This window comes from Centruroides vittatus, unplaced genomic scaffold, assembly GCF_030686945.1.
Source record: "Centruroides vittatus isolate TY-2023 unplaced genomic scaffold, ASM3068694v2 contig_958, whole genome shotgun sequence".
NCBI lineage: Eukaryota > Metazoa > Arthropoda > Arachnida > Scorpiones > Buthidae > Centruroides > Centruroides vittatus.
In genome coordinates, this window is record NW_027122637.1 from 1184519 (window position 1) to 1198012 (window position 13494).

General features: G+C 27.6%; 1 protein-coding gene across 3 annotated transcripts in view; it reads right to left on the minus strand.

Moving 5' to 3' along the window:
• Positions 1 to 13494, minus strand: part of sdt (stardust) — a 72721-nt gene that overhangs the window by 37669 nt on the left and 21558 nt on the right. For all 3 annotated transcript variants that reach the window (XM_067282566.1, XM_067282568.1, XM_067282567.1), the window contains 3 exons: positions 11313 to 11568; positions 8722 to 8933; positions 8419 to 8640 (listed from right to left, as the gene is read on the minus strand). In XM_067282566.1, the coding sequence (XP_067138667.1) occupies positions 8419 to 8640; positions 8722 to 8933; positions 11313 to 11568 (690 nt within the window). The remainder of the gene's footprint in view (positions 1 to 8418; positions 8641 to 8721; positions 8934 to 11312; positions 11569 to 13494) is intronic.

The following is a 13494-nucleotide window of genomic DNA, read 5'->3' on the forward strand; positions in this document are numbered from 1 at the left end:
TAACTAAACAGGGAAACAGAATATGTGACTAACATTTTCATAGAAATGGAAGCACATAAATGACCACGCTGGATTAGTGGAGTCAATTGTATTTTATTTAATAATACAGTAAAGAAAATATGCTGTTATTTGTTTTTTTACTCAATTTGTTTGTAACAAAAAAATTTGTTAAAAAAAATCACTTCTAAAAAACTATGAACTTTTGAATCGTAAAACTATTAAATTCAGAAAAATGAAAATAAAATTTTTAAAAATATAAAATAAATAACATTTTGGAGTCTTTAATATTCATGATACAAACAGAAAAATTATGATTACTCAGTTATTATTCCTCAAAATGAATATTTTGAAATGTTTTCCAATAACTTAATAATAATAAAGCATGCTGATAATAGACAAAAACAATATTCACTTCATGCCCCAAATGATATATGGGAGAGAAATCACACTTAACTGACTTTAAAAACATGTATTTATTAAAAATTGCAAGCACTTTTAAAAACATACAGCCTTTCATCAGGCAAAAATTGAACACAAACTTTAAAACATAAGAATAGAACATAAACACAATGTATCTCTTTTAAATTTGGTTAAGGCATGAGACTGGAATATTAAATATCAATAAAAATTGGAACACTAGTAAAAACGCAATGCATGCAAAATTATCAACAAAATAAAACTCCCAAGTGCAAACATCTACAAAGTGAAATGCTTAAATAATTCTATCCATAAATACGAAATATTGATGGTAGAGGTATTACAGAGTGAAAGTAATGTGATAATGATTTTCCCATAAGAAGAGCATTCTTTTGTCATAACACCATCTCAGTAATCTAGTGTTAGTCAACATAGCCATGCTCTGTTGTAAGGTTTGTTGTGAGTTTATTATTGGCAATATCCTCTTGATGTTCTGCTATCTGAACTTGCAACATCCTAGATGTGACTCCAAATGTACATTAATGTTGTTCCTGGAACTGGCTGTCTCAATGAAATTGTTTAAACCCCCAATTTTTCATATAAGGCAACTCTGTCCCTATCATTACATAATAATCTATGTAAGGTAGACTAGGAAACAGTTAGTAAAATGAGGCCATAAGTTCTAAAGAGACGGGCTATGCATAATGATAAAGAGCCCACAAAAAGAACAATGTAGCAATCTTGTTTATTGGAAAGGAATGTCTGAGGATATATTGAATTTTTGACATGATTAAAGAGATACCTAAATATTACTGGGGAATAACCTGCCCTGCATATTGCGTCTGAATAGTTCGCATCTCTTTGTTAACATATATTTGGGTGGATGGAACAAAGAATGCTCCATGCATAAGGCTGAGATAGCAGAATTTATAAAGCATGGGGGCTGAAAGGCAGTGGTAGGGACAATTTGTGGTAATGTACCAGTGGTTTCTGTCCACCAATTTGTGGTGACAGAAAACATAAGTCCAGCAGATACTCTGTGAATGAGTAAGTTTAAACAGGATATCTCCCCCACCTTGTTCTTGCTCAACAGAAAAATTAATTTTTGGATAGATAAAAGATAACATGTCTATAAAGACATACAACTTTTCCTCAGTGCCATCTCAAGCAAGCAAGATATCATCTACATAATGAATATATGAATGGGTAGCATATAACCAACAGGGAACTAAAAACTCAACATTCCTCATAATAAGATTCCTCATAATTCTCTGCAAGAGCAGTAGAGAAGAGAGAGCCCATAAGTACACCATGGGTTTGCTTGTAAATAGTGCTGTTAAATTGAAAATAATTGTTCTCAGTAATAAGAAAAAGTGCTTCCCTCAAATTTAATACCTGGGATATGGAGTGACCAGTCCTAAGGAACAAGTATTACTGCATCGAAATGTGGTACTGACAGATATAAAAATACCACATCAATCTTATAAAATCAATACTTGCTTGTGGGAGTGGAGGAACGATTCTTAGTGATGTCTGTATTGGTGTTGAGTGCAGAGCTAGTTGCAAAATTAGAAATAGGCATTAAAGAAGTAATATGCTTTACAAAAGCCTTTTCTAAGTAATATGTTGGGCAGGAGTGCTTGTTAACTAGCAGGTGCAGTGGCCATTCCAGCTTGTGTGTCTTGGTCTCAAAACACAGTCTAGGGCATGCCACATTTGAAGGAATATTATGAGGACTTGGTAAAGAAACTACCACTCCTGAAAGTGCAAGCACCCTCCAAGTCTTTCTTAGGACAGTTGCTATTGGGTCTTCCGGTAAACTTACAGAACCAGAATGTTCTAGAAACTCATTGGCCCTAGTCAGAAAATCATCAAGCCTACAAATAACAAACTTCTTGTCCTTATCCAAAACTAATAACTTTAAACAATTACTGGCAAGAAATAGTTTAACACAGTGACTACTCCAAGGATCTGACAGTGACACAACTTGAAAATTCCACTGTAAAGAGATTTTAGAAAATAGGGACAGCTCCAACTTAGAACGCAGCTCTGTACATTGAGCAGTCTTCATAGCAGCCATAACAGGTGGGATTATTTGAGAAAAATCCTTCTTTGGAATAGGAACAAACTTTGGCCTTTAAGATAACATGCAATGAACTCCATCTGGCACCATTAATGACAAAGTTGTAATACTGAACCTTTGCTGGCACTCTATGCCTATGTCGGGTGAAATTAGCTAATCAATGAAATTTGTCGTTTAAGCTCCTCCTTGTCTTATGCATTTTGTTGTTAGCACAGTATCTTATTTTGTCCAGGTGTTCACAAAACCTTTCTGCACTACACACTTTCAAAAAGGACAAATGAGCTACATACAATCTTTGCTCAGATTCTGCAATCATCTGCTTGTTCTTAATTAAATGTCTCAAGAGATTCTGCTCCATGCAGGGGAACAAAGAATGAACACACTCTGGGAATGCATCATACTTGATGGAAATACACCTGGAGCTGAGACTATGCTTTTGACACCTTAACAGGAACCAAAACTATGCCTGCAGTTTTAGCCACAACAGTCTGTTGTTCAACAACCTAAAGAAGTGTTTTTTTGCAGTTTCCATGTTGATAATAGACAAAAACAATATTCACTTCATGCCAGGAATGATACATGGGAGAGAAATCACACTTATCCGTACATTGGAGTCATGTCTAGGATGTTGCAAGTTTGGGTAACAGAACATCAAGAGGATTTTGCCAATAATAAACACACAGCTGAGTTTTCATAAAGAGTATGGCTACATGCCCTTTTGGACTAACACCAGATTATTGAGACAGTGCTATGACAAAGAATGCTATTCTTATGGGAAAATCTTTATATTGCATCACTTTCACCTTGTAATACCCTACAATCAATATTCTGTATTTATGGATAGAATTATTTAAGCATTTCACTTTGTAGATGTCTAAAAATCTTCACTTGAGAGTTTTATTTTGTTGATAATTGTGTGTGCATCACATTTTTATTAGACTGTTCCTATTTTTATTAAACATTTAATATTCCAATCTCATGCCTTAACTGAATTTTAAAAAGATACATTGCATTTATGTTCTATTCTTATGTTTTAAAGTTTGTGTTCAATTTTTGCCTGATGAGGAAGACTGAATGTCTTCAAAAGTACTCTCAATTTTTAATAAATACAGTAGAGAGTCGTTAATCGAAACACCGGTAATCGGCACGATTTTCAGTCGGACTGTGTCGTGCTGAATCGAACGTTTTTGATACTAAATTTACTTCTAAAGTATAATTTTCATGTTTTTATATTTTTCAATATATTTATTTTGTTTGTACAAAATGCAGAAATAATTTTTAACGATACGATAGCCTCGATTATTATTATAAAAATTTTCGTTAGGCTTAAAATCGACGAAAATTCAACACGAAGCGACACGCAACGGAGAAAAATTTGAACATCGGACAGGTTAATATATTTTTTCGTACATAATTGGTAATCGGAACAAATGACTAATCTGAACCACCCCAGTCCCCAATTGATTTCGATTTTCGACTCTCTACTGTACATGCTTTTAACATCGGTTAAGTATGATTTCTCTCCCATATAATAATAAAGCAATTAGCAAAATCAAATTTGTTTTAATATTAATTTCTACTATCTTTTATCATATCTCTTTTTTTAAAAATTCAAAATCTAGAAGATTGATAGGTCTCATTTTTACTATCTATATTTGTACTGAAAAGTTAAGATTACAGAAGTTTTCAGTCCTCACTAAACTTATCTCAGAACATTACATTTTCTTTTGACAGCTATCATTGCACAAAACTATTTTGATATTTATAATATTTGGAGAACTTTTTGAATAAGTTGGAGCAATTATAGTGCATTATTATAGTGAACAATATAGGGCCACATGAACCTTCCATTACCATTGGATACTACCAAAACTTCAATGTTACAAAAAATAGTTAAGACTAGACCCTAGATTATTTTGTGTACATGTTAATATCTAGTCTCAATTAAGTTTTAACTCATAATACAATGTAATCATCGTATCAATTACATGTAAAATTTTTAGAATCAAGTATCGTATTTTTCCAAAAGTTTATAAATCAGAAACTTTGGAATAGAAACTGAACTCTGAACTTTACTTTTCATTTTCTTAAATTCAAGCATATGAATTAAATATTTATTAAGTAAGAATAATGACAATTAAAACTTAATTTTATAATGCAATTTGAAATAAGAACTTAATAATTTAATTGATGTTTTTATATCTACAACTATACATAAGCATCCATGTTCTAATCTAAATAGACAAACAATTAAAGGCTTTATTTTACAGATTTTATAGATTTATTTAATGTATTAAAACATCAAGCTATCATTTTGTCATATCCAACTGTTTAATAAAATCCAATGGCAAAAATATTTGAACTTCCATTTCTTCATGATCAGTTTATATTTGTTTGATGAGAATTATATTATCTAATGTAAAATAAAATCATTTTTCTATCATCAATAGAAATTAATTTACATTAAGTCATAAAAGTGAAATTTATTTAAATATATTGGATATTAAAATTATTTTATTTATTTTAAATGTTATATTATATGTTAAATTCAATTTAAAGACTAAAGAACAATTCAAAATAAAAAATGGTTAATTCATCTGGCAGAAGTTTCTCATAGACCAGTGTCATTTGACAGTTACCTTCTTTTGTTTCCTTTCTACTTTTTTAACAACTTAAGAATACAATAACAAGAATAGAAACAAACGAAATGATTTAGTGTGTGGAAATTACCAAATTCATTGGCAACTGTTAGGTTAGTTGGCTCAGTTTTGCAAAGGATCAGTGGTTTGAGTCTGCCATTTAATATCTGCTTTATCAAGCTTTAACAATCAATAAAAACTATTGAAATCATTTCATTTTAAAATAAACAAAATAATTAAAACAATAAAAAAGAAAAATTCATATAGTATAATTAAAATATATAGAATCAATTAATTATTAACTGAAAATTTTAGATAAAAGTATTTGGAAAATTTATCTAAAATGTTTACAAACTGGTTGTATGGAATGGGGGGGAAAAAATATACCCAAACCTGTAAAAAGGAATAAAAAATATTTACTAATACAAACGTTTTTGTCCATTTCTAATGATCATCATCATAGGGTATATCATAATAAATACTGAACAGAGCAACATTAACATACCTGATGATGTTTGTTAGAAATGGATGAAAACATTTGTACCAGTAAATACTTTTTATTCCTTTTACTGGTTTTGTGTGTATTTGTGTAAATTTTTATTTTTAAATGTTTTCATTTGTAAAACTGTTTTAATTTTAATAAATAATTCATATCATGAAATACCCCATGAATAATAAATACCACAAATAGAAAATTTTACTAGAACTTGTTAGAAAATTTTCCAAGAAAGAAAAACCTACAGATAAATCTTGCCAAGATATCGACATTGAGTTGTTGGTCTCCAGAGCTATCGTCTTAGGAAATTTCATTTATCATTTAAGAATTACCACCAAGCTATTGTTTTGAAACTATTAATATATCTATCTAACAGAGATGTAAAAACAGAAATAAAACAGACAATTTTGATAAATTGAAAAGCAAGAATCTTAGATTACCCATATTTCAACTGTTGAATTAGTAATGTATACATGATAAAACAATATTCTGAATTACACAAATTTTATATCATACTATGATGTTATTAGTTTATTATTTAATAAAATATAAATCAAGTTTTATTCTGTTTTTGTCTATACAAATGTTTTAATTACAGGCAGTCCTCGACTTACGAACTTTTGAAGTTACAAACAAAGCCGACAGATGGCAGGTTAAAGTGCAGTTGGTTATTTTTTTATGTATAATCAAGCTTATTTTTGAAGTTTTACATTAAAACATTTACAGTACGTACATATGTACATTTGTAGTTGTTTTAAATGAGTAATTTTAATAAATAATGTACTGTGCATGTGATTGATTTGAATTTATACTTCCCTTTAACAATCTTAATTCAACATTATTCAAGTAGCCTAAACATTACATAATTGTAAAAACAACATTGTATTTGAGTTTTTGCGCCAAACATCGTCTTTTCGAGTTACGAACTTTTCGACTTGCGAATGACCACTACAAACGGATTAAGTTCGTAAGTAGAGGACTTACTGTATAAATATATTTTCTAAAATAAATTATTCATACATAAATTTGAATGTAGTGATAAATATTAAAAAATTAAAATCTCAGAAAATTGTTTATTTAAATGAAATGTTTTAAAAATGTATAATATTTAAAAACTTTTCAATAAAAGTTTTATATTATTCAATAAATATTAATAATATATAATAATTTTATTATCATCATCATTATTGCATATCCTATGAATATCCACAAAATTTATCATCTATTCAAAATTTATTCATATATTATTTTTAATATATAAGTCATGAAATGACTTTGATAAATAGGAAACAAATAAGATAACATGAGATAACAAAAACTTTTGCAAAACAGCTTTAATTTAACAAGCTTTTCATCATTTTAATATATTAAAATACTAGGAATTAATTATTTTATATTATTACCTAAGAAATTATATTCTTTATTAAAATAAAAAATTTATTTTATTTAGACTTACTTATAAAGTTTCCAAAATAATTTTTATTAAATTTTCATTAAATGTATTTTGATTAATAATATTGTTTTTTGATCATAATTGTGTTTGTAAGCTTGTAAGATATAAAATAATATGCAGTAATTTTTTTAAATTCCATTCAAAGAATATGAAAGTGTTTGGGATTCAAGTGTAAACAACAACTATGAAGATTTCAAAATGAAACAGAAAACCTATATTCATAAGTAAAAATAGATAAAATGTTTTTATTCAATATTTCAAGTAAAAACTAATAAATGACATGCTAATTTAGAATAAATGAATATATGTCATACTTTTTTTAAAAGAAAACAACAATTAAAAACTTATTAGGTGTTATTCTAAGCATCAAAAAATTCAGAAATATAATTTATATATGTTATTTCATTTTAAAATGCTACAATGATAAATTTTATTTTATATAAATAATTTTCTGACTAATTTTATACAGTTAATGGCCATTCAAGATTTTTTTTTTAAATTCATTTATCTAATTTTAATAATTGAAATCAAACAAAAGGAAAATACAACAACAACAAACAGATTTTTAATATCATCTCTATGAAATAAGAAAAAGCGATATCTGTTGTATTAGCAAAATTGAATTTATATATAAAATTTCAAAAGGATGAAGATCACTAACCATTATATTAAAAAAACTGATGTTATGATAGAAAATTAATTATTATTCTTAAAAACTATTCATTATTTTTTTTAATCTATCAAGTTAGGACATATTTTTTAAAATAATTTTACAATACCTATTATTGTAATCTTATTTAACTTAATTTTTTTTTTAAAGTTTACATGAAAATGAAAATATACTTCATAATCTTGTTATTTTGCAAATATTTTAACAAAACAAAATAAATTACAGTAACAAATGTAAACTTATATTAATAAATAGTGATAAACAAACAGCAATTATACATATTCTGTTTTTAATATGTTTATGTATTTAAATAAACTATAAAAATATTAAAATAGGCCCTATTCATTTAAATAAATATAAAGTGTATATTTATAATTTACAAATTAAGAAAAAAAAAATGATATTTATGTAAGATTGTTTTACAGAATATTAAAATAAAATAAAAATAGGATATAATCAGTAAATTGTATGAAAACTGGCATCATTTTGTAAACTATATAAATGAAAAATAGTTTGAAAATATCATATGCCAACCCTAATATTTTATTTATTTGTTCTTCATATTAGTAATATAAACCATAATAAATACTGTCAATGCTAATAGTTTATTGTAAAGTTATTCAAAAAGTATTTTCATGAAAGTAATACAAAAATACTCACTAAAGGATCTCCTGTTTTATCTATCCTCACTATTTTGACACTTTCATGGGTATAATGGGAAGCTCTGTCTAAAAGTTCTTCATCTGGTGTCATCTCTGGAGTGGCTTGTCTTTCTGCAATACTATCATGACTATACAATAATCCTTCAAAATCAAATTTGCTGATTATATCCAGTAGTTCTGAGGCTTCTGGCAGTGAACATTCTTGCAAATTATTAATTACCTTTCATATAAAAGCATTTACAATTAAATATTAGAATGTATATTTCATTTTTGATTATATTACACTAAAAACAAAACTCACATCTTGAGTTAGTTCTTGAGCACAAGCACAAACAGGCACGGGTGGTGCATTAAAACAGCAAATTTCCTGCACTTTATTATGGACATCCAGAACTTTCTGGAAAGTTTTATTATTTAAAAGGGATTCAATTGCAGATAAATCTTCATTTTTGTGGCCGTTGTTACTATAATGTGATTTTATTCGACTAAGAGAGTGCAGCAGCTCAGAAACACCTACAAGAAAATAAAGAATATTAAGTATCTAAATTTAAAAATACTAGACATAACCATAATTAATACTTCATTTCTTACTGATATCCATAGTTCAATACCATGATTTTCCTGTATAAATTGTTAAACTTTCATTTTTATTGTAATTATCTTGCAACTAATAAAAGTGAAATCTCCTTTTCTAAAAATAACCTAACCCAACTTTCCCCAGTACCTCTACAGGTGCTGTCTTTGTCTGTTTCTTCCTGTCCCTTTTTCACTTGTTTGCTATTTCCATTGAGTGTGATCTACACAGTAAAGCAGACAAACTTCCCCATTTTTTATTATCAGACAAAACTATATAGAGTCATCAAAATATTTTAACTTCTGTAAATCTCTTATTATTACTAGATACTTTTATCATCGCAAAATTTACGAAACAATTGATATAAATTACAAAACAACCAATAAGATTTTAAAATATAATTTTCAAACTAAATACTTCCATTTTCTTATCTTACAACGCAGATTTGTTTTAAAAATTCAATTTTACTAATTGATCATTGTGAAATGGATTTATAAATCACTTTATTTAAACACGATTTTGACTTCATTTAAAATTCTTAAAAAAATAAACGAATAAAACTAAAAAAAGTTTTAAATGTTTTAACAGGATCTTAATAAGTCATTTTTATATACTTTTGATTATATTAAACTAATTTTTACCATCAGTTTTAAACACGTTTAACCTTTAGACACAACGAAGTACAAAACGTTCTTACCTCTAAAGATACCTTTGACTAGCTTAGTCAGAATTTCTCTATCTTTATCCGGTTTAAAGGTCGAACGATAAAGTTTTATTCAACGTTTACGTAAAGAAAATTACTTTCTGAAGTATCAACCAACTAAACGAAAGAGAGGAACTGCCAAATAACCGGAAATGGAAAAAGCGCACTATCAGTCAATGGCGTTTAATAGGCGGATCTGTTTTCCGATTGGAGAATTCCACAAGAATAAACACAACAAGGAACAACTTTAAGATTACACGAACCAGCAAACGCAAAAACAAGAACGATATATTCGTTTTTATAATGTGCATCAATTACATCCTTTTTGTAAATTGTGTTTTAATGCTAACTAGTTAACAAAAAATATAGGTCAATCTTAGAATTACTAGGGCATAACTATTGTTTTAGTAAAAATTAAGTAATGTTAAAATAACTTTATTATTTATATTATTTTCGTATTTAACATTAATTATTTTAATATTGCGCTAATGTAATAAAGCTAATTATTTAGAGCTTCGTCAATGTAATTTACAAAAGGGTTTTAAAAAATACAATAAATTTCTATGTCTTATATAAATGCAGCAGAAACTTCTATCAAATGTTAGAAATATTAACACAGTTGGCGCGATCCTCCAATAAAAATAATAATAAAGAAAACTTATGCGTAAAAATTAAAGGTCTATTCATTTTGTCAAAACAGTGCACACTTTTATGTCAATTTTTTTAACCTGTTTTGTAACGAGGAAGAGTCGAAATGACGTCGAGTTGACGTAAAAGTACACATTATTTTAATAAAACAAATGAAACTTAAAATAATGCGGTGAAAAGAATTGATTGTCATTTAATTCAATTCAAAAAAATCAAAAGACTGCGATGATTTTTATAGATTAATTATACTTTTTTGTTTTTACCATACAGGTATTAAAAGTAACACGCGTAATTCAATCGAATTTTGTTTTTTTTTTTTAATCCTTTTTTTGTACAAAGTACATACAAATTTTCGTTACAAATTTTATTTATCTGATCTTAATTGCATTTTTAAAATTCTCTTCTTCATTTGCATGAAATAAACCGAAAAATATTACGATGGCGACTATATACTCGTTCACAAACATTCTTTCGAATTTCAATATATTTCTATGAGGTCGTAATTTGTGCGAATTTTTATTTATACGCGCGCTGAAAGAATTCTATTCTGTCGTAAATCGCGATCACACTATAAGTAGAAAAGATTAACTTTCAGCCGCACGACAAAAAAGTCAGAGGTTATGCTGCAATATGTTAGCCATTATCCATAAATTTATAAATTATGTGACCGAACAATAATGGTAGGTGAAAGCAATAAAATTCGTCTGAACTTTATTCATGTTGTCGTACGTTCTACGTTCAAAAAGATTAACGTAGACATTATATTTTACAATTCTTATCTCTATCAAATGATATAAATAAATATTAAAAAATTAAAGATTATATTTTTGTGTTGAAGTTGTTGATATTTCACTACAAAAAGCTATAAAGCTTTTCGCTATTTTAACTGTGTAAGTCTGACAAAACAATTCGATGTGAGGTAAACCAAAATTGCGGCTATAAAATAGTTAATTTAAATTTATCTTACCTACTAATCTTTTTAATTCTGGCGGTTGAGGCCTTCCTCCTTCTACTACGTCTCCGACCAGTCGATCCGCAGATTTTCCCGTAGGATGAATTCCCGAATCTCCTTCTTCTAGTTCAAAAGCTGTATTGACAATTCCTGTTCTTGGAGGTTTACTTTCTAAAGCCTGCAATTTTTTTGAACCCCGAAGGGACGATCTTAAAAATTCTTCTTCTTTCGCTATCCTCTCTTCCTCTTCTTTCCTTTTTCTTATGTCTTCCTTTTCGTGTTAGAGAGTACCGACAAAATATTAAAGTCAAAACATTCGTAAAACTAAAATTAATGATTAAAATATTTTTTAAAGCTCGTTTATGTAAGTATAATATCGATTTGAATCCGTTCAAAATCATTAAAACTTTTTATAGTAGCTGCGCGGTTTAACTGACATCGCTTGATTATTTCAAAAAGTTTTCTTCACGATTCAGTTGTTTTCTCCATAAAATTAACTAGTTTTCCTCTCGGAAAAATTATCTAAGAAGATTTAAATAGGCCAGGGTCGTGTTTTTTAGATAGGCTACATTACAAAATGCAAAAAATCATTATTAAATGAATATATATATTGGATCACATAATGCAATCTTAAGCAGGAAACAAATTTTTCTCTTAATGAGAGACCTGCTGCGATTTCGCATTGTTGATTCAATATTTTCATTTAAATGGCAGTTATTAATTTTTTCTTAGTATTCATTATAGATCATAAATAAAGGTTAAAGTTCAATAACTTTTAATTTCTTCAACAAGCTTCTTACAATATATGAATATTTTAAAAAGCTGTTTTTTATATATAAACGCTGACTCTAGTAAGTTATTTTAATTTGCAAATATAAAAATTTAACTTATATTTTTTATATTTGCAAATAATGAATATACAATAAATATATATAATAAAAATATTAATGAATATACAATGTAGGATTTTTTAAACATGCAAGCTTAATGAAACATTCAAATTTAAGCATTTGCAAAAATATCGTGCAGAATTTTCATTGCCATATTAAAAAATTTTACGGTGAAAATAAACAATAAAAATATACAGATCGATAAACGCAATCGATTATGTCTGTTTCATGCATATCATATCATGAATTATGCAAGAAAGTAATTCCGATTTCTCTAAATGCAAAATAATTACCAGCATATTCTGCTATATTTTGCAAACAGAAAAATGTACAATATGTATGTAAAGGTAGCCAGAATAAATTAATAAATGTCAAAATTTAAAAAGCACTTTACTGTAATCCACGATATTGTAAAATATGCCACCATATTAAATTTAATCTTTTTACACTATACTTTTAGGAAGCCATTTTTCTTTTCTGTATCTCTCATCATAAAATGTTTTTATGTTAACCTAGCAAAAGACTTTTTATTTTTTCCTACGTTAAAACTAACTTTAGTGTAAGTGAATTTTTCGGACTAAAAATTCTAAAAAGTGCTTCGATTAAATTACATTTTTATATTAGATATTTTTCAATTGCGAAATAAGTTATATTATAGTTCGAGTCGGTTTCATAGTTCGAAAAATAATAAAAAATGTTAAATAAGAAATGTGCGTAGGAAATTTTGTATCAGTTTATTGCAATTGGTGAACAGAAAAAGCTCTTTCTTTACTTGTAACTATCATAAATTTTTCGAACACGAAAACAGGCTTCCGGCTACGAGAATTATCTGTAAAATGTCAATGTAAATATGGAACTCCACTTCGATTTCCTCCCTCTCCGAACATTACTTCGGGGAACACGATGAGTTAAAACAAGTTTTAGTGAGCATATACGTGGCAATAATTCTTAACTTGTTGGCTAACCGATATTCTACAGTAGATGAAGTATGCGTTTCTATACTAAACTGTAAGGATATATTAACTTACGTCATTTAAATTCATTTCGATATTTATATTGCGATAAAACTGTTATAACAGTCTACTAATCAACGCATTAACTAATTTTCTAATTAGAAAATAATTAATAATTTTCAAATTCAATTTCCGTTTTGCGATCCAGAGAAAGCACACGATAATTAAAATGTTCGCTAAATTTTCAAATATTTAATTTGACATCATTTATTAACTTTATTAGATGTTTGTTATACGTTCATATAGTTAACTTAATATGTTTTATGATAAATCTTTTAACTTTCATTTTGCTAC